Source organism: Anopheles merus, unplaced genomic scaffold, assembly GCF_017562075.2.
Source record: "Anopheles merus strain MAF unplaced genomic scaffold, AmerM5.1 LNR4000118, whole genome shotgun sequence".
Lineage (NCBI taxonomy): Eukaryota > Metazoa > Arthropoda > Insecta > Diptera > Culicidae > Anopheles > Anopheles merus.
In genome coordinates, this window is record NW_024427698.1 from 47,240 (window position 1) to 66,097 (window position 18,858).

General features: G+C 39.8%; 7 protein-coding genes across 7 annotated transcripts; 5 read left to right on the forward strand and 2 right to left on the reverse strand.

Annotated features, from left to right (window-relative positions):
- Positions 1-754: 754 nt before the first annotated feature.
- Positions 755-2,173, forward strand: LOC121601551. The gene has a single exon (XM_041930363.1). It carries the CDS (start codon positions 755-757, stop codon positions 2,171-2,173), a length of 1,419 nt encoding a protein of 472 aa, XP_041786297.1.
- Positions 2,174-5,987: 3,814 nt separating this feature from the next.
- LOC121601569 (histone H2B) lies at positions 5,988-6,472 on the forward strand. The gene has a single exon (XM_041930386.1). It carries the CDS (start codon positions 6,043-6,045, stop codon positions 6,415-6,417), a length of 375 nt encoding a protein of 124 aa, XP_041786320.1. The 5' UTR covers positions 5,988-6,042; the 3' UTR covers positions 6,418-6,472.
- Positions 6,473-7,127: 655 nt separating this feature from the next.
- On the reverse strand, positions 7,128-14,746 carry LOC121601552. The gene is made up of 5 exons (XM_041930364.1): positions 14,327-14,746; positions 12,426-12,776; positions 7,959-8,157; positions 7,852-7,870; positions 7,128-7,690 (listed from the first exon to the last, which is right to left on the reverse strand). The coding sequence occupies exons 1-5, from the start codon at positions 14,729-14,731 to the stop codon at positions 7,201-7,203; spliced, it is 1,464 nt and encodes a 487-aa protein (XP_041786298.1). The 5' UTR covers positions 14,732-14,746; the 3' UTR covers positions 7,128-7,200.
- Positions 7,826-8,217, forward strand: LOC121601574 (histone H4). The gene has a single exon (XM_041930390.1). The coding sequence runs from the start codon at positions 7,867-7,869 to the stop codon at positions 8,176-8,178; it is 312 nt and encodes a 103-aa protein (XP_041786324.1). The 5' UTR covers positions 7,826-7,866; the 3' UTR covers positions 8,179-8,217.
- On the reverse strand, positions 11,126-12,849 carry LOC121601564 (histone H2A). The gene has a single exon (XM_041930380.1). The coding sequence runs from the start codon at positions 12,792-12,794 to the stop codon at positions 12,420-12,422; it is 375 nt and encodes a 124-aa protein (XP_041786314.1). The 5' UTR covers positions 12,795-12,849; the 3' UTR covers positions 11,126-12,419.
- Positions 13,016-13,894, forward strand: LOC121601566 (histone H2B). Its single transcript, XM_041930383.1, has one exon. It carries the CDS (start codon positions 13,077-13,079, stop codon positions 13,449-13,451), a length of 375 nt encoding a protein of 124 aa, XP_041786317.1. The 5' UTR covers positions 13,016-13,076; the 3' UTR covers positions 13,452-13,894.
- Positions 14,747-14,944: 198 nt separating the features above from the next.
- Positions 14,945-15,364, forward strand: LOC121601560 (histone H4). Its single transcript, XM_041930374.1, has one exon. It carries the CDS (start codon positions 14,987-14,989, stop codon positions 15,296-15,298), a length of 312 nt encoding a protein of 103 aa, XP_041786308.1. The 5' UTR covers positions 14,945-14,986; the 3' UTR covers positions 15,299-15,364.
- The last annotated feature ends 3,494 nt before the right edge of the window (positions 15,365-18,858 follow it).

An 18,858-nucleotide genomic window follows, 5' to 3' on the forward strand; every position in this document is an offset into this window, starting at 1 on the left:
TAAGATGAGAGAAACAAGGGTTGACAAGCGCATAAATAGAGCTGTTGTTCGAGCAGTTTCATCATTCAACGTTCAACTCATTATAAAAAGATCATTCTTGTGCGAGCGGTTAACCCGGACGGACGTGTTTTTGTTCAACTCCAGTGTCTACGCCAACGGTCTCGGGAGAGAACGTTGGCAAGAAGTGAAAATACCGTTACTTTTTGTGTGTGATCTCGGGAGAGAAAAAACTACAGTGCCAGCTGCGCGCGTTGATATTTGTTCAGTGAGAGTGACACATACATAAGCACACACGACACAGTTTGGAACGTGCGACAAGCACAGCGCTTTGGCGCCAAGAACGTCGTTCGCTGCGTAAGCAGTGAAGCCGGTGTTTTCGTGCCATTTTACCCCGCTACTCGGGAGAGTAACGAGTGAAATTATCTTATTTGTCTTGCATTAAAATTTTATTGTTTTTATTATTCCGAAATTGTAAATATTAGTCTTAAATTTAATTGAACTTTCGCTTTTCAGGAACACTTTTTTACTTTATTTTTATATATATATATATATATATATATATATATATATATATATATATATATATATATATATATATATATATATATATATATATATATATATATATATAATATATATATATTATATATATATATATATATATATATATATATATATATATATATATATATATATACCTCATATACATTATATACATTGCATTGAACTAAATAATACTAACCAACCCGGCAAAATGCCGGGACCCTCGTATCCTGTACGGGATGCACTTCCGCCCGAGCCTCCCCAGAGAGCTCGATCATTACCACCATGGATGGACCGTAATAACGAGTTTGGGGACATGAAGTTCCTCGTTCTCGAGCCGTTGAAAGGCTTTAAGCTCCCGCAAAACCCATGGATCATTTCAAAGAGCATTACCAACGTGGTTGGAGAGCTTACCGAAAGCAGCCACTCGATGGAATTTGGGCAGAAATATCTCATCAAAACCCGAAACCTTGCGCAGTACACAAAAATGCAAAGCATCACGCAACTCATCGACGGTACGAAAGTATCCATCACCCCTCACGCTACGTTGAACACAGTCCAGTGCGTAATATTCGCCCCGGAGCTGAAAGGACTGAAGGACGAAGAAATTCTGCTGAACATGGAAAGTCAAAACGTCAAGCAAGTTCGACGATTCACCCGAAAGGTGAATGACGAAATACAACCAACGAACTCTTTCCTGATACGCGTGGAAGCTGGAAAAATACCGGAATCCCTTCGCGTAGGGCTGTTGCAGGTGCGAACGAAACCATACTACCCAAAACCAATGCTGTGCTACAAATGCGCCAGCTTTGGGCACACAAAAGTACGCTGCTCAAAGGGACAGGTCTGTGGAAACTGCGGAACCGCAGCACACGGAGAATGTTCGACCCATCCCGCTTGCGTGAACTGCAAAGGCGAACACAGCGCGTTCTCTCGCGAATGCCCTGCGTTCCAATTTGAAGAACAAGTCATAAAAATAAAAGTCGACCACAACTGCACCTACAAGGAAGCTCGGCAAATGGCACTCCAACAACATCAGCAAACAAGTGCTGTACAGCAGCGAATCACATTTGCGCAACAAACTACAACGGTGGATGAAAAAGACATCAAAATCAAGCGGCTCGAAGAAGAACAGAACGAACTGAAGAAAACGATCCTAGAACAGATGAAAAAAATGGATACCCAGAGCAAGCTCATCGAAGCTCTTCTGAAGAAACTGAAAGAACCAAATGTAAATTTACAGAATAATAAGAATAACACAACTAACGAAGCCACAACACAAATCGAAGAAAATCAAAGCAAGACCCAATCCAACAATGTCTGCAACAGCAACAACAATATTGAAGCAACGGATAACCCCGAAACCGACAACGAAACGAATGACCAGGAAACGATGTCTACATCCGACACAGAATCAGAAAATTCGGCCGCATCCATCATTTCAGCACAATCCCGCAAACGAAACCACAACCTGGAAAACGTTTCATCAGAAGAAGAAGAATTAAGAAATGGAGTGAAAAACATGGCATCCAACGAAATCGCAGTCATCTCGCCCATCGCTTCTCCCACTCTTCCCTCGGAACAACAATCACCAACTGCCAAACCATCGAAGAAAAAACATCGCCACTGAATTTATTCTCCTTTCCTCTTACCCTAATTGTTTACTGACCTAAACCATAATAATGCTCTCCTCAACCAATAATACTAATGACACAAACAAACCATTCCTACTAAACTGGAACATAAGAGGAATGAACACTAACCTCTACGAACTTCAACTACTAATAAACGAATACAAACCTGCCGTCATAACACTTCAAGAAGTTCGCGATCCGCCTAATACCAACCATTCTCCACTTAACCACTACAATTGGTCCTACAAGCTTTCTCCAACTAACCCACATCACAGTGTTGCAATAGGTGTACATAAATCTATTCCCTTCAAATTAATAAAAACTAACACCAATCTTTCCGCAATAGCAGTCAACATAAAGTCTCCCATAGACATGACCATTGTCTCACTCTACATGCCCCCTAGAGCTACCTTCAACCAATCCGAACTTAACTCTTTTCTTAACCTTTTTTCCCATCCCTTGCTAATAGCAGGAGATCTTAATGCAGAAGATAAAAACCTTAGAATCTCTAAAACTAACAGAAAATTCAATAGACTCAATAACATTTTTACTAACCATAATCTCTCTTTCATTTCTAACTCTAACCCAACCCGACTATGTATCTCATCAGGTACAGAATCCTTCCTTGACTATGTCATCTCATCCTTCTCCCTTCTTAACGAACTTAAACTATACGTATTGGCGGACACACATGGCAGTGATCACTATCCGATCATCGTGAAAAGTAAACCATCGCTTCCGGAAAACAAACAACGACCAAAATGGAAATATGAAAATGCCGATTGGACATCATACCAAATTAATGTACTGATACACCTACATTCAGACCCCCAGCCCACAGAAGGAAACATCATTAAAATCATAAACGATGCAGCAGCGAAATCAATACCAAAATCAAAGGGCAAACCTGGCAAGCGAAGTGTTCACTGGTGGAACGACACTGTCGCTAAAGCCATAAAAAAGAGACGTAAAGCGCTCCGAAAACTGCAGAATGCCAAGAAAAACCAAGACCACACCCATATCCCTACCCTCTCCGAGGAATTTCAAATTGCCCATCGCATTGCAAGAGAGGAAATCAAAAAGGCAAAACAAGAATCATGGAACAGATTCAAAGATAGCATAAGTCCCGAAATGTCTGGAAAAGACATGTGGAGAAATGTAAAATGCCTTACAGAACGCAAGCAAGACATCGCTCATATCATCATCAAAACCGATGACGACACAATAGTCCCAGTTGAGTCAACACCAGAGGTACTTGCCACTCATTTTGCCACCATATCCGCCACAAATAGTTATTCCCCAGAATTTAAGACTATCAAAGCAACAACCGAGTCCATCCCACTAAATTTCAATAGCAGACCCAACATTCATTACAACAGATCCTTTTCCATAGCCGAACTGAATTGTGCTCTTGCAAAGTGCAAAGGCAACTCAGCCGGACCAGACGACATTGGCTATCCACTGCTAAAAAACCTTCCTTCTGAAGGAAAATACCTACTCTTAAAGCTATACAACTTCATCTGGCAGAGTGGCAAAATTCCTCCTCACTGGAAGAAAAGTTTAACAATTCCCATATTAAAGCCCGACAAATCAAAACACAGCCCAAATAGCTACCGACCAATAAGTTTACTAAACTGCATCGGAAAAGTGTTGGAACGAATGGTAAACCGACGTCTTACCCAAGAACTGGAAGGCAGGAAACTCCTCAGCATAAGTCAACATGCGTTTAGATGCGGATTAGGCACGGAAACTTACTTTGTGCAACTCGAAGAACTACTGGCCAAAGTAAAATCCGATAAACATCATGCCGACTGTGCTATCATCGACTTGGCTAAAGCTTTCGATCGGACATGGAAATACGCAATCATGCGCCAGCTAGCCAGATGGAATTTCGGAGGTAACATGATCACATTCCTCGATGATTTCCTCTCAGACCGTACCTTCGAGGTTCTGATTGGAACGAACAAATCTAGCACTAAAACGCTCGAAAACGGAGTTCCTCAGGGAGCCATCCTTTCTCCAACATTATTTCTGATCAGCATCGAAAGTCTTCTCCGCTCACTACCACCATCCATCACTCCATTGGTCTACGCTGATGATATCGTTCTGATCTCGAGCAATGCAGATAATGGAGTTGCGCGATACAATCTGCAACAGGGACTGCACATCTTATGGGAATGGTCAAAACGTATTGGTTATGACATCGCTGCTGAAAAAAGCAATATAATGCACATCTGCAACAAACCACATCCAACCGTACCGCTTTGCCTTAATCAAAGACAAATTCCAGACTGCAAAAAAGTAAAGATACTCGGGATCACAATAGACCAAAAACTCACATTCCAAGCCCACATTAAACAGCTAAAAACTACAGCTACCAAGAAAATCAACCTTTTCCAAATGCTCAGCACAGGAACCCACAAAGCTTCAAAAGATACACTTATCTTCATTATTAATCACTGGTTGCTTCCAAAACTACTGTACGGTATAGAAATAGTATCGATTAAAAAGGAACAGTTTGAAAAAGCAATAAGCCCCATCTACCATGCCGTTCTACGATATGCCATAGGCGCCTTCCGAACCAGCCCCATCGTCTCTATGCTAAGTGAGAGCGGACTTCTTCCACTTAGCCATATAATAACAACTAAATTAGCCGCAACAGCAACAAGAATTAAAGAAAAGAATATCCAAGCACCATCATTCCTCAATAGAGCCAACTCCAAACTTTTCGCTATAACAAACTGCAATATCCCGGATATCACAACACTGTTACATCTTGGCACTAGGCCGTGGTTCCATGAACCCCCTAACATAGACTGGCATTTTAAAAACATCCTTAAAGCAGGTTGCAATAGTACAATAGCACAAAAACATTTCATAGAACACACAAACAACAAATACATGAAGCACAACCACATTTACACCGATGGATCCGTCGATGGAGCAGCAGCAGGATTCGGGATTTACTCACCCATTGATAAAGTAGCGTCCAAACTGCCGGATCACACTTCCATCTTTACGGCAGAAACGTTGGCAATAATCCAGGCAGTTGAAGATACTCTGCGCTCTGACCTGGAAAACGTCATCTTTACCGACAGCGCAAGTGTCCTCTCGGCACTAGAGCATGGAACATGTAAGGACCCAAACATCCAAAAGCTCTACCAGGTCACTAGCCCACACATAAACCAGGATCAACAACTCACCATCTGTTGGATACCTGGTCACGCTGGTATCAAAGGCAACGAGATCGCCGACCGCCTCGCCAACAAAGGCCGAAGAAAAACATCAACCTACAACACCTCGCTGCCTAAAAGAGACGCAATTATCTATATAAATGGAAAAATAAGAGAGGCGTGGGAAAAGGAATGGTTTAAAACCAAGAACAACTTCCTTCGGCTAGTGAAATCAACAACTACACCATGGCCGTCAGTAATAAAACATCGAGACCAAAAGATCCTTACTCGATTAAGAATAGGCCACACTAGACTGACCCACAGCCATCTCATCGAACGATCCAGTCCTCCTCTCTGCCAATTCTGCGGGACCACTATAACAATATTCCACCTCTTAACAGAAGGCCACGGATACACACAACTTCGTAAGACTTGCCATCTTGACTCCAACATAGACTCAATACTTTCACTTCACCCTCAGAAACAAGAAAATCTACTAAAATTTCTAAAACTATCACATTTATTCCATCAACTATAACAATCTAAAAGTCTAACTTTTCCCCACAAAGAGGCGAAAGAACTCCGCAGGAGCCAAAGCCTCTCTAAACCATACTAACAACAACAACAACAACGCAATCACCCGTTGAATCGAACACATCGTGTCCCAGTGTTGAGTGAATTTTTCCGTCGAAATGGCACCCAAAACCAGTGGAAAAGCTGCAAAGAAGTCTGGCAAAGCCCAGAAAAATATTTCCAAGTCCGACAAGAAAAAGAAGCGCAAGACCCGCAAGGAAAGCTACGCTATTTACATCTACAAAGTGTTGAAGCAAGTTCACCCGGATACTGGCATCTCTTCGAAGGCCATGAGCATCATGAACAGTTTCGTCAACGATATCTTCGAACGCATTGCTGCCGAGGCATCCCGCTTGGCGCACTACAACAAACGTTCGACGATCACGTCCCGCGAAATCCAAACCGCTGTTCGTCTGCTGCTGCCTGGTGAGCTTGCCAAGCACGCCGTCTCTGAAGGAACGAAGGCTGTCACAAAGTACACCAGCTCGAAGTAAGCCACTGAAATGATTGGCTTCGTTCTCTCAAATCGGTCCTCTTCAGGACCACCAATCGCATTCAAACAAAGAATTATCCTTCATTTCATCCGCAATGGTTGGAAGCGTTTTCCGAAGTGAAATTGTAAATGGAGTTTCGTGTATCATAATTTATGTATAGAAGTCGTTTCGCTCGTTGTATGAAAATCATTTTTTTATTTTAAATTTTCCTCGCGCGTACGAGGATAATTTATCGACAAAGCAACCCATTGCAGCTTCTGTGTCGTCAGTTAAATATTGTTATATATTAGTTCGATTTTAATGTTGCTTTATAAGTATTGAAGGATCGCTTTCGTACGCGTTTTCATTTTCGTGCCTATGAGTCACAGTTAAGCTGGTTGTGTCGAAGATTTGTTGTAAAATATAATGTCATACTATTCGTTCGTGGTTTGTTGTAAGCTGCGATGCTAGTAATATACTCATAGGTAATATAAGTTGTAATATAGTATTGGTTAATATTGTCAAAATCCTTAGCTGCCTTATTAAAAAGCGAAACTTTGTCAAGAAAAAGTTAAACTACCTCCCATAACGATGTTTGTTTGAAACGAATATTCCCCCTTTTCATCATTATCTCGTTATTACTAAACGACATACGTGTTAGCTTGCCTTCACATGTACCATTTCATAATAGTAATCGAAAGATAATTCTTGATATGTTCAAAAGTATTGGTGGTCCTGAAAAGGACCGTTTTGAGAAGGAAATGCCCCGTTTAGACAGGGACCGCTTCCGGATGCATGGACGATTTAGGCACGCTCTCCGCGGATGCGACGGGCCAGCTGGATGTCCTTGGGCATGATAGTGACGCGCTTGGCGTGGATGGCGCACAGATTCGTGTCTTCGAACAGACCAACCAGGTACGCCTCGCTGGCTTCCTGCAGCGCCATCACGGCTGAGCTCTGGAAGCGGAGATCGGTCTTGAAGTCCTGGGCGATCTCACGCACCAAGCGCTGGAAGGGCAGCTTGCGGATGAGCAGCTCGGTCGACTTCTGGTAGCGACGGATTTCTCGGAGGGCCACCGTTCCCGGACGGTAACGATGCGGCTTCTTCACTCCTCCGGTGGCCGGGGCACTTTTACGAGCAGCCTTGGTGGCCAGCTGCTTGCGAGGAGCCTTACCTCCAGTCGATTTACGAGCGGTTTGCTTGGTACGAGCCATTTCACTTCGGGAGCGTAGGTTTCGTTGAGCACTGAGCGAACGTGTTCTTTTGAGAAAAGTTGAACGTTGAATGATGAAACTGCTCGAACAACAGCTCTATTTATGCGCTTGTCAACCCTCATATTCTCTCATCTTAAGAGCAAGAGGGAATGCGTGAATGGAAAAGTATAAATAGGGACGTTGAGGTCGAAAACGCTCATTCGTGATCGTCAATTTAAAGTGTGAACATCGTGAACGTACAATCCTGTGCTCATCATGACTGGAAGAGGAAAGGGAGGAAAAGGCCTGGGTAAAGGAGGAGCCAAGCGTCACCGAAAAGTGCTGCGAGATAACATCCAGGGCATTACCAAGCCCGCCATCCGCCGTTTGGCTCGGCGTGGAGGAGTGAAACGTATCTCCGGCCTCATCTACGAGGAAACCCGTGGCGTGCTGAAAGTGTTTCTTGAGAATGTGATCCGTGATGCGGTCACTTACACTGAACACGCCAAGCGTAAGACCGTCACCGCTATGGATGTGGTGTATGCTCTGAAGCGTCAGGGCCGTACTCTGTACGGTTTTGGAGGTTAAATTCAACGTGTTCTAACAAACCTCCAAATGGAGTCTAAAATCAAACGGTCCTTTTCAGGACCACAATACATTACTCAAGAGCTGTGTCTTTCGCAACATGCGACAATTCTTATTTGAGAAAAAAAAAATCGATGATGGCTTCGAATGGCGTGCGTATAACATATTACTCGCATAACAAGCACTCACACTGCTGTATATGCAGTGCATTTATATGAAATGGCGTTTTGTAAATGTGCTTTTTTAACTTATACGTATGCGTTTGAAGCGTACATAAAAGCGACGATTGAAGCGTCTGTTAAAAGAAATATTTTTTATTTATTTATTTATATGTTGATTAATTTGATATTTTCTAATAAATATATTTTCTTTTTTAGGGTAAAATTCTCATCCTCTTGAAGCAATAATCACCGTGTGGAACATACCGTTTTTTTGCATCACCTCAAATTTGACTTACACATGCGCATCGTTCATTGATACTTTGGATAACTCAACAAAAGAAGAAAAACGGGTGAAAAAAACAACACTCTTCACATGAGGTTTGTGAATTTATTATACAGCAACAGCTAACAGCGTCAATGCTGCCTTTGAATCCGTAAATCACTCAATGCTAATTTCAAAACTATCAAGCTACGGAGTAAATAGCGCGCTAGTTCATTTGCTCTCCTATTATTTAAGTGATAAGCATATTACAGTGAATATTTCCTCCTCTCTAACTGCACCACTCACCAACCCGTCTGGGGTTCCACAATGCAGCATTCTCGGCCCTTTTCTTTTTAACATTTTCATAAATGATGTTATTCACGTTATGCCGGATTGCGAACAATTGTTTTATGCAGGTGATATGAAAATGTTCCAACCGGCATCAGATCAAACCAATTCTTTAACTCTTCAAATCTGTTTAACTCGATTTAACGCGTTGTGTAATTCCAATTGTATGCGTCTCAACATATCAAAATGTTCTGTTACATCCTACACTAGGAAAAGATTTCCCATTATTTGCGAATATAAAATTGATGATAGATCAAAGCCGCGTAAAAATGTGATTCATGATTTAGGCGCTCATTTAGATAGCAGACTAACGTTATAGAACCACTATGAAGCAATACTTTCAAAAGCTTTCCGTTTGTTAGGATTCATTTTGCGTGTTGAGAAAGAATCCAACGATCCATTCAGTAAAAAAGCTGTGTATTGTGCAATTGTCCGTCCTACCTTAGCATTTTCCAGTATTATTTGGACACCGACATAGCTACATTTAAAATATAGGCTAGAATCGGTTCAACGCAAGCTTACTCGTTCATTGTTTTATCGTCTCCCGACGTCTCGTAATTCTGTTTGTCCCTCTTACCGTACAAGGTGCCTGTTATTTGGAATAGAACCTCTGCAACATAGAAGCAAGAAGTGCTTGTTTACATACAAACTTGTTAGCGGATCTTTCGAAAGCCCGTCATTTTTAATAAATAGAACTTTCAGGCCCAAATAAGAATGTTAAGAACCAGGACCAAATTCAATATAGAATTAAGATCGACTAATGTTGGATATAACGATCTTTTATAAAAATTAACTGACTTTTTTACATAGCTAAGTGAAACGCATCCACAGTTTATGTTATGTTGTTTATTTATTTGGTTAATTGACAGTTTAACTAATCATGCCTTTCGATGCGTTTTTGTTAGCACTGTTCTATAGCATTCATTATTGAAACGAGAATGTTATGCATGCTTATGTTAGCTTGAAATCTTTCGGAATAGATAAAAATAATTATTACAAAAAGCTTCTTTCCAACAAATTCGTTTTTTCGTTTCTAAATATTCTATTTCTTTTCTTTATTTTTGATCACAATAACACCATTTCCGCGCACACACAAAACATTGCCTCAACTCAAAACCTTAAAACAGTTTCCATCATCAGACTTTGAAAAACTTAAAATATGTATTGTGTGTTAATTTGAAGATTTTTGAAGGAATCTTAAGCCTGTTCGGAATATGTTTCAAATCGTTTGCAATTTGAAACATGAGCTCGAAACTGTCCAGGAAACGAATCAAAATTTCCATGCAGATTAATGATATTTAATGATGCGTCGAGTAAAATAATTAGAATCTTGATTTTTTTCGCAAATGTACAAGGTTTGCAATTGGTTTGTGATTAATACAATAGTTTTGCCAATCGAAATTGCATAAGTAAAACAATATTCAATGCCGAAAATGCCTAAAGTGGCTGCTATTCAACGCAATTTCAGTGCAAAGTTTATGAATGTATAAAAAATTTTTAATTATATTTTAGTTTACGAAGCATTATGCAGGATTGCGCCCTAGAAAAGATAAATCTCACCACTCGAGTTTTCTATAAGAGCAAAAATTTGCAAATTCACCTTATTCTCCAGAGAGCGTTAACAAGTGTCAAGCAAGAGCTTCCCGCCAAATACTTTATGCAAGATTTGCTAGCAGGATGGTATAAAGATGTAGAAATTAACTCAACCTCCAAAATCTAGGATGTTAACTGAATTCCATATATTTTCTTGGGATACTTCATTTGCGATACTTGCTAAGCGATGCTCCGCGAGCGATATTTCCGTTTTAATTTTAACAATTGGTGATTGTTCTCCAGCTTTCGTTATCATACAAATGTTTCCCAGTTATTATCCAGGACAAACACCTTGCGATCTCATGAACAGCCGCCCTCTACGTTACGCTAGCGTTACACGTAACGCCTGTTTAGCGCAAACCCAAGCAGCATTTTTTTAACGCCTGGTTTTACCATCGGGGATAAGCAAACTGATAGATTATTAATCATGTTTAAATATTGATTATTTGTATGCAATAATGAGAAACGACCAATTTTGAACAAAAATAAAAAGCTTTTTTTAAAGATATGACTCATTGATAATTTATGATAATGAAAAGTTATAACACTATTATTATCTTAATATTTTTTGCATCAATGCGAGTTATAACAACTTCAAGAAATACATTTGTAAAAATCAATAAACTTACATATGTCATCACAAAAAACTCATTTTTTATTTGCCAATCTTTTGGTAAAACTAGAATTGTGAAAATTATGAACGGATGTTTTAAGCTCGATAAGCGCCATTTCAAAAGAGCCCTCGCATCCAAAGCAACCATCATTCAAAATCGCCATAAACGTTCTTAATAGGCTTTAAATTAATTGCACATATTTAATTTCTTTGGATATACTTTAAATAATTTATATTTTTTACTTTGCCAACGTTACTCCAATTAAAAGCTTTGAAGGTTTTTTTTGCTTAAATTATAGTGCATTAATGAACCTAATCTTTTTAACTTGTAATTAAATAATTTAATCTCACTGATATCGATTTATCCTCGAGCAAATAACAAATGTTTTCATTGGAACGTAAAATATTTTAAAATTTATAAGGTGTACACTGGCCGGTCGCGAAGCTGACACAACAATTTTTCTTTGTAACGTAAAGGGCTGAGCCTTACTTTTACCAATTATTTAGATGGCGTTAATACTGGTTGCAGGGACTTTGATCACCACAAGATGGCGTTATTGAATGTGGAGTTTCATATGCGTTAGGGGAATTTCAATTTATTGTATTTTATTGGCATTCCTACATTGCAAATGAAAATATTGTTTAAAAAAATAGTATAAAATGCTACATATATTTATATGCTTATTTAAATGAAGGGTGAAGGGAAACATTATTGAGTATGTATATCATATGAATGTTCCTAATCTTTGGTCCACCTATTTTAAAGCCATTTTCAACGTTTCCCAATAAATTTGCCAAGTCAAACTTTTGAGAGAACCTAGCCTTACCTGAACAGACAACATTTTTCGACCAACACTTTTAACATTTTCCCGTGGTTAACGATAAATCAGGTATAAGTGTCCTTTAGCGTTTCCAGAAAAAAGGTCAACACACAGGTATCACTGCTTGCATTTGCTATGGTAAAACCAACCCGCTTTACCAAGCTACCTGGAAAATTTAACACATCGCTTCTGATATGCTGCATTTTACATAATTTGCAGGGTTAGACAATTGAAAACAGTAAATGATGCTTTTTGTGCCAAAGGAAGGCACATTTTTTCATTTACATTTTGTGCACTCTTTCAAGCACCGTTCTATATTAGAAAATGTTCTTACTTCTGGTAGTCCCATAGCACCATGAATCGAATAAAATGTCTTTGGCAAAGTTATTTGTCGCCCTGAAAAGGACGGTTTTGGGTTTGAGATGAAGGAAGCTTTGTCATACAGTTTAAGCCTTCTTTTCGGTCTTCTTGGGCAGCAGCACGGCCTGAATGTTGGGCAGCACACCACCCTGAGCGATGGTTACTCCGGACAGCAGCTTGTTCAACTCCTCGTCGTTGCGGATGGCCAGCTGCAGATGACGCGGGATGATGCGCGTCTTCTTGTTGTCACGGGCAGCGTTTCCGGCCAACTCAAGCACTTCAGCGGCCAAGTACTCCATGACGGCTGCCAGATACACGGGCGCTCCGGCACCGACGCGCTCGGCATAGTTACCCTTGCGCAGGAGACGATGAATACGGCCAACGGGGAACTGAAGACCGGCACGGTTGGAGCGGGACTTTGCCTTTCCCTTTACCTTTCCTCCCTTTCCACGGCCAGACATGGTTAGATTTGATTGGGGAACGTTTGTAACGGATCACGAACAACACGATGTTCTCTTTGAGAAGGGTCTTTTTATAATGGAGCAATTTTGACTCGACCGATGCTTATATAGCAGCTTATTCGAGCTGCGCGATACTCGTTTGGAATTTTTCGAGCTGCACGATACGTATCCTCTCTCACGGCCCGTTATAAGCGATCGGAGAGCTTGGAATTTTTCTAGAACGCAATCACCCGTTGAATCGAACACATCGTGTCCCAGTGTTGAGTGAATTTTTCCGTCGAAATGGCACCCAAAACCAGTGGAAAAGCTGCAAAGAAGTCTGGCAAAGCCCAGAAAAATATTTCCAAGTCCGACAAGAAAAAGAAGCGCAAGACCCGCAAGGAAAGCTACGCTATTTACATCTACAAAGTGTTGAAGCAAGTCCACCCGGATACTGGCATCTCTTCGAAGGCCATGAGCATCATGAACAGTTTCGTCAACGATATCTTCGAACGCATTGCTGCTGAGGCGTCCCGCTTGGCGCACTACAACAAACGTTCGACGATCACGTCCCGCGAAATCCAAACCGCTGTTCGTCTGCTGCTGCCTGGTGAGCTTGCCAAGCACGCCGTCTCCGAAGGAACGAAGGCTGTCACAAAGTACACCAGCTCGAAGTAAGCCACTGAAATGATTGGCTTCTTTTCATGAACATCTCTCAAATCGGTCCTTTTCAGGACCACAAATCGCATTCAAACAAAGAATTATCCTTCGTTTCATCTGCACCAGCGAATTAGCGCTGTAATTTCAGGGTGTCCGTCTTGGTCAACGTTAATGTTCAGTTTGTTGCGTTTGCCTGTAATGTAGTTTGTTTGCGAACTATGTCTTCCACATCATTGGAAACAATGATGCTGTGATTGACATTAAAGTTCTGCGTTGTTCATTGTAAATATTAATGTTAAATAGAACCTTAGCACGTTTACAAAAAGATTAAAAAAACGTCCGCACTGGTTGGAAGCGTTTTGCGAGGTGAAATTGTACATGGAGTTTCGTGTATCATGAATTATGAATAGAAGTCGTTTCGCTCGTGGTATGAGAATCATTTTTTTAATTTAAATTTTTCTCGCGCATACGAGGATAATTTATCGACAAAGCAACCAATTGCAGCTTATGTGTCGTGAGTTAAATGTTGAAACAGATTTGTTCGATTTTAATGTTGGATATAGTCATAGGTAATATAAGTGGTAATATAATATTGGTTAATATTGTCAAAATCCTTAGCTGCCTTATTAAAAGCGAAACTTTGTCAAGAAAAAGTTAAACTACCTCCCATAACGATGGTTGTTTGACACGAATATTCCACCTTATCATCATTATCTCGTTATTACTAAACGACATACGTGTTAGCTTGCCTTCACATATACCATTTCGTAATAGCAATCGAAAGAAAATTCTTGATATGTTCAACAGTATTGGTGGTCCTGAAAAGGACCGTTTTGAGAAGGAAATACCCCGTTTAGACAGGGACCGCTTGCGGATGCATGGACGATTTAGGCACGCTCTCCGCGGATGCGACGGGCCAGCTGGATGTCCTTGGGCATGATGGTGACGCGCTTGGCGTGGATGGCGCACAGATTCGTGTCTTCGAACAGACCAACCAGGTACGCCTCGCTGGCTTCCTGCAGCGCCATCACGGCTGAGCTCTGGAAACGGAGATCAGTCTTGAAGTCCTGGGCGATCTCACGCACCAAGCGCTGGAAGGGCAGCTTGCGGATGAGCAGCTCGGTCGACTTCTGGTAGCGACGGATTTCTCGGAGGGCCACCGTTCCCGGACGGTAACGATGCGGCTTCTTCACTCCTCCGGTGGCTGGGGCACTTTTACGAGCAGCCTTGGTGGCCAGCTGCTTGCGAGGAGCCTTACCTCCAGTCGATTTACGAGCGGTTTGCTTGGTACGAGCCATTTCACTTCAGGGCCGTAGGTTTCGTTGAGCACTGAGCGAACGTGTTCTTTTGAGAAAAGTTGAACGTTTAATGATGAAACTGCTCCAACAACAGCTCTATTTATGCGCTTGTCAACCCTCATTTTCTCTCATCTTAAGAGCAAGAGGGAATGCGTGGATGAAAAAGTATAAATAGGGACGTTGAGCTCAAATACGCTCATTCGTGATCGTCAATTTAAAGTGTGAACATCGTGAACGTACCATCCTGTGCTCATCATGACTGGAAGAGGAAAGGGAGGAAAAGGCCTGGGTAAAGGAGGAGCCAAGCGTCACCGAAAAGTGCTGCGAGATAACATCCAGGGCATTACCAAGCCCGCCATCCGCCGTTTGGCTCGGCGTGGAGGAGTGAAACGTATCTCCGGCCTCATCTACGAGGAAACCCGTGGCGTGCTGAAAGTGTTTCTTGAGAATGTGATCCGTGATGCGGTCACTTACACTGAACACGCCAAGCGTAAGACCGTCACCGCTATGGATGTGGTGTATGCTCTGAAGCGTCAGGGCCGTACTCTGTACGGTTTTGGAGGTTAAATTCAACGTGCTCTAACAAACCTCCAAATGGAGTCTCAAATCAAACGGTCCTTTTCAGGACCACAATACATTACTCAAGAGCTATGTCTTTCGCAACATGCGACAATTCTTATTTGAGAAAAAAAATCTATGATATATTCGATTGGTGTGCGTATAACATGTTACTCGCATAACAAGCACTCATACTGCTGTATATGCAGTTCATTTATATGAAATGGCGTTTTGTAAATGTGCTTTTTTAACTTTTAAGTATGCGTTTGAAGCGTACATAAAAGCGACGATTGAAGCGTTTGTTAAAAGAAATAATTTTTATTTATTTATTTATATATTGATTAATATTATATTTTCTAATAAAAATCATTTTCTTTTTCAAGGCAAACCTTTCATCCTCTTGAAGCAATAATCGCCGCGTGGAACATACCGTTTTTTTTGCATCAGCTCAAATTTGACTTACACATGCGCATCATTCATTGATCATCAAAAGAAGAAAAACGGGTGAAAAAAGCAACACTGTTTACATGAGGTTTGTGAATTTATTATACAGCTACAGCTAACAGCGTCAATGCTGCCCTTGAATCCGTAAATCACTCAATGCTTATTTCAAAACTATCAAGCTACGGAGTTAATAGCGCGCTCGTTCATTTGCTCTCGTATTATTTAAGTGATAAGCATATTACTGTGATTATTTCCTCCTCTCTATCTGCACCATTCACCAACCCATCTGGGGTTCCACAATGCAGCATTCTCGGCCCTTTTCTTTTTAACATTTTCATAAATAATGTTATTCACGTTATGCCGGATTGCGAAGAATTGTTTTATGCAGGTGATATGAAAATGTACCGGTATCCGATCAAACCAATTCGTTAACTCTTCAAATCTGTTTAACTCGATTTAACGCGTTGTGTCATTCCAATTGTATGCGTCTCAACATATCAAAATGTTCTGTTACATCCTACACTAGGAAAAGATTTCCCATTATTTGCGAATATAAAATTGATGATAGATCAAAGCCGCGTAAAAATGTGATTCATGATTTAGGCGCTCATTTAGATAGCAGACTAACGTTATAGAACCACTATGAAGCAATACTTTCAAAATATTTCCGTTTGTTAGGATTCATTTTGCGTGTTGAGAAAGACTTCAAAGATCCATTCAGTAAAAAGCAGTTGATTGTGCAATTGTCCATCCTACTTTAGAATTTGCTAGTATTATTTGGACACCGACACAGCTACATTTAAAATATAGGCTAGAATCGGTTCAACGCAAGCTTACTCGTTCATTGTTTTATCGTCTCCCGACGTCTCGTAATTCTGTTTGTCCCTCTTACCGTACAAGGTGCCTGTGATTTAGAATAGAGCCTCTGCAACATAGAAGCAAGAAGTGCTTATTTATATACAAACTTGTTAGCGGATCTTTCGAAAGCCCGTCATTTTTAATAAATAGAACTTTCAGGTCCCAATAAGAATGTTAAGAACCAGGACCAAATTCAATATAGAATTAAGATGGACTAATGTTGGATATAACGATCTTTTAAAAAAATTAACGGACTTTTTTAAATAGCTAAGTGAGATGCATCCACAGTTCATGTTATGTTGTTTATTTATTTGGTTAATTGACAGTTAAACTAATTATGCCTTTCGATGCGTTTTTGTTACCACTGTTCTATTGCATTTAACAAAAAAAGAGAATGTTATGCATGCTTATGTTAGCTTGAAAACTTTCGGAATAGATAAAAATAATTGTAACAAAAAGCTTCTTTTCAACAAATACGTTGTTTTTCGTTTGTATATATTCTATTTCTTTTCTTTATTTTTGATCACAATAACACCGTTTCCACGCACATACAAAATATTGCCTCAACTGAAAACCTTAAAACAGTTTCCATCATCAGACTTTGAAAAACTTAAAATATGTATTGTGTGTTAATTTGAAGATTTTTGAAGGAATCTTAAGCCTGTTCCGAATATGTATCAAATCGTTTGCAATTTGAAACATGAGCTCGAAACTGTCCAGGAAACGAATCGAAATTTTCATGCAGATTAATGATATTTAATGATGCGTCGAGTAAAATAATTAGAATCTTGATTTTTTTCGCAAATGTACAAGGTTTGCAATTGGTTTGTGATTAATACAATAGTTTTGCCAATCGAAATTGCATAAGTAAAACAATATTCAATGCCGAAAATGCCTAAAGTGGCTGCTATTCAACGCAATTTCAGTGCAAAGTTTATGAATGTATAAAAAAATTTTAATTATATTTTAGTTTACGAAGCATTATGCAGGATTGCGCCCTAGAAAAGATAAATCTCACCACTCGAGTTTTCTATAAGAGCAAAAATTTGCAAATTCACCTTATTCTCCAGAGAGCGTTAACAAGTGTCAAGCAAGAGCTTCCCGCCAAATACTTTATGCAAGATTTGCTAGCAGGATGGTATAAAGATGTAGAAATTAACTCAACCTCCAAATCTAGGATGTTAACTGAATTCCATATATTTTCTTGGGATACTTCATTTGCGATACTTGCTAAGCGATGCTCCGCGAGCGATATTTCCGTTTTAATTTTAACAATTGGTGATTGTTCTCCAGCTTTCGTTATCATACAAATGTTTCCCAGTTATTATCCAGGACAAACACCTTGCGATCTCATGAACAGCCGCCCTCTACGTTACGCTAGCGTTACACGTAACGCCTGTTTAGCGCAAACCCAAGCAGCATTTTTTTAACGCCTGGTTTTACCATCGGGGATAAGCAAACTGATAGATTATTAATCATGTTTAAATATTGATTATTTGTATGCAATAATGAGAAACGACCAATTTTGAACAAAAATAAAAAGCTTTTTTAAAGATATGACTCATTGATAATTTATGATAATGAAAAGTTATAACACTATTATTATCTTAATATTTTTTGCATCAATGCGAGTTATAACAACTTCAAGAAATACATTTGTAAAAATCAATAAACTTACATATGTCATCACAAAAAACTCATTTTTTATTTGCCAATCTTTTGGTAAAACTAGAATTGTGAAAATTATGAACGGATGTTTTAAGCTCGATAAGCGCCATTTCAAAAGAGCCCTCGCATCCAAAGCAACCATCATTCAAAATCGCCATAAACGTTCTTAATAGGCTTTAAATTAATTGCACATATTTAATTTCTTTGGATATACTTTAAATAATTTATATTTTTTACTTTGCCAACGTTACTCCAATTAAAAGCTTTGAAGGTTTTTTTTGCTTAAATTATAGTGCATTAATGAACCTAATCTTTTTAACTTGTAATTAAATAATTTAATCTCACTGATATCGATTTATCCTCGAGCAAATAACAAATGTTTTCATTGGAACGTAAAATATTTTAAAATTTATAAGGTGTACACTGGCCGGTCGCGAAGCTGACACAACAATTTTTCTTTGTAACGTAAAGGGCTGAGCCTTACTTTTACCAATTATTTAGATGGCGTTAATACTGGTTGCAGGGACTTTGATCACCACAAGATGGCGTTATTGAATGTGGAGTTTCATATGCGTTAGGGAATTTCAATTTATTGTATT

Excerpts from the sequence above, each read along its gene's own strand:
- LOC121601551 (XM_041930363.1), top strand. The coding sequence starts at position 755 with ATGCCGGGACCCTCGTATCCTGTACGGGATGCACTTCCGCCCGAGCCT.
- LOC121601569 (XM_041930386.1), top strand. The coding sequence starts at position 6,043 with ATGGCACCCAAAACCAGTGGAAAAGCTGCAAAGAAGTCTGGCAAAGCC.
- LOC121601574 (XM_041930390.1), top strand. The coding sequence starts at position 7,867 with ATGACTGGAAGAGGAAAGGGAGGAAAAGGCCTGGGTAAAGGAGGAGCC.
- LOC121601564 (XM_041930380.1), bottom strand. The coding sequence starts at position 12,794 with ATGTCTGGCCGTGGAAAGGGAGGAAAGGTAAAGGGAAAGGCAAAGTCC.
- LOC121601566 (XM_041930383.1), top strand. The coding sequence starts at position 13,077 with ATGGCACCCAAAACCAGTGGAAAAGCTGCAAAGAAGTCTGGCAAAGCC.
- LOC121601552 (XM_041930364.1), bottom strand. The coding sequence starts at position 14,731 with ATGGCTCGTACCAAGCAAACCGCTCGTAAATCGACTGGAGGTAAGGCT. Across the intron at positions 12,777-14,326 it reads GTCGCATCCGCGGAGAGCGT|GGAGGAAAGGTAAAGGGAAA; the intron begins GCCTAAATCGTC and ends GGCCGTGGAAAG. Across the intron at positions 8,158-12,425 it reads CCAAGAAGACCGAAAAGAAG|AGTACGGCCCTGACGCTTCA; the intron begins GCTTAAACTGTA and ends AAAACCGTACAG.
- LOC121601560 (XM_041930374.1), top strand. The coding sequence starts at position 14,987 with ATGACTGGAAGAGGAAAGGGAGGAAAAGGCCTGGGTAAAGGAGGAGCC.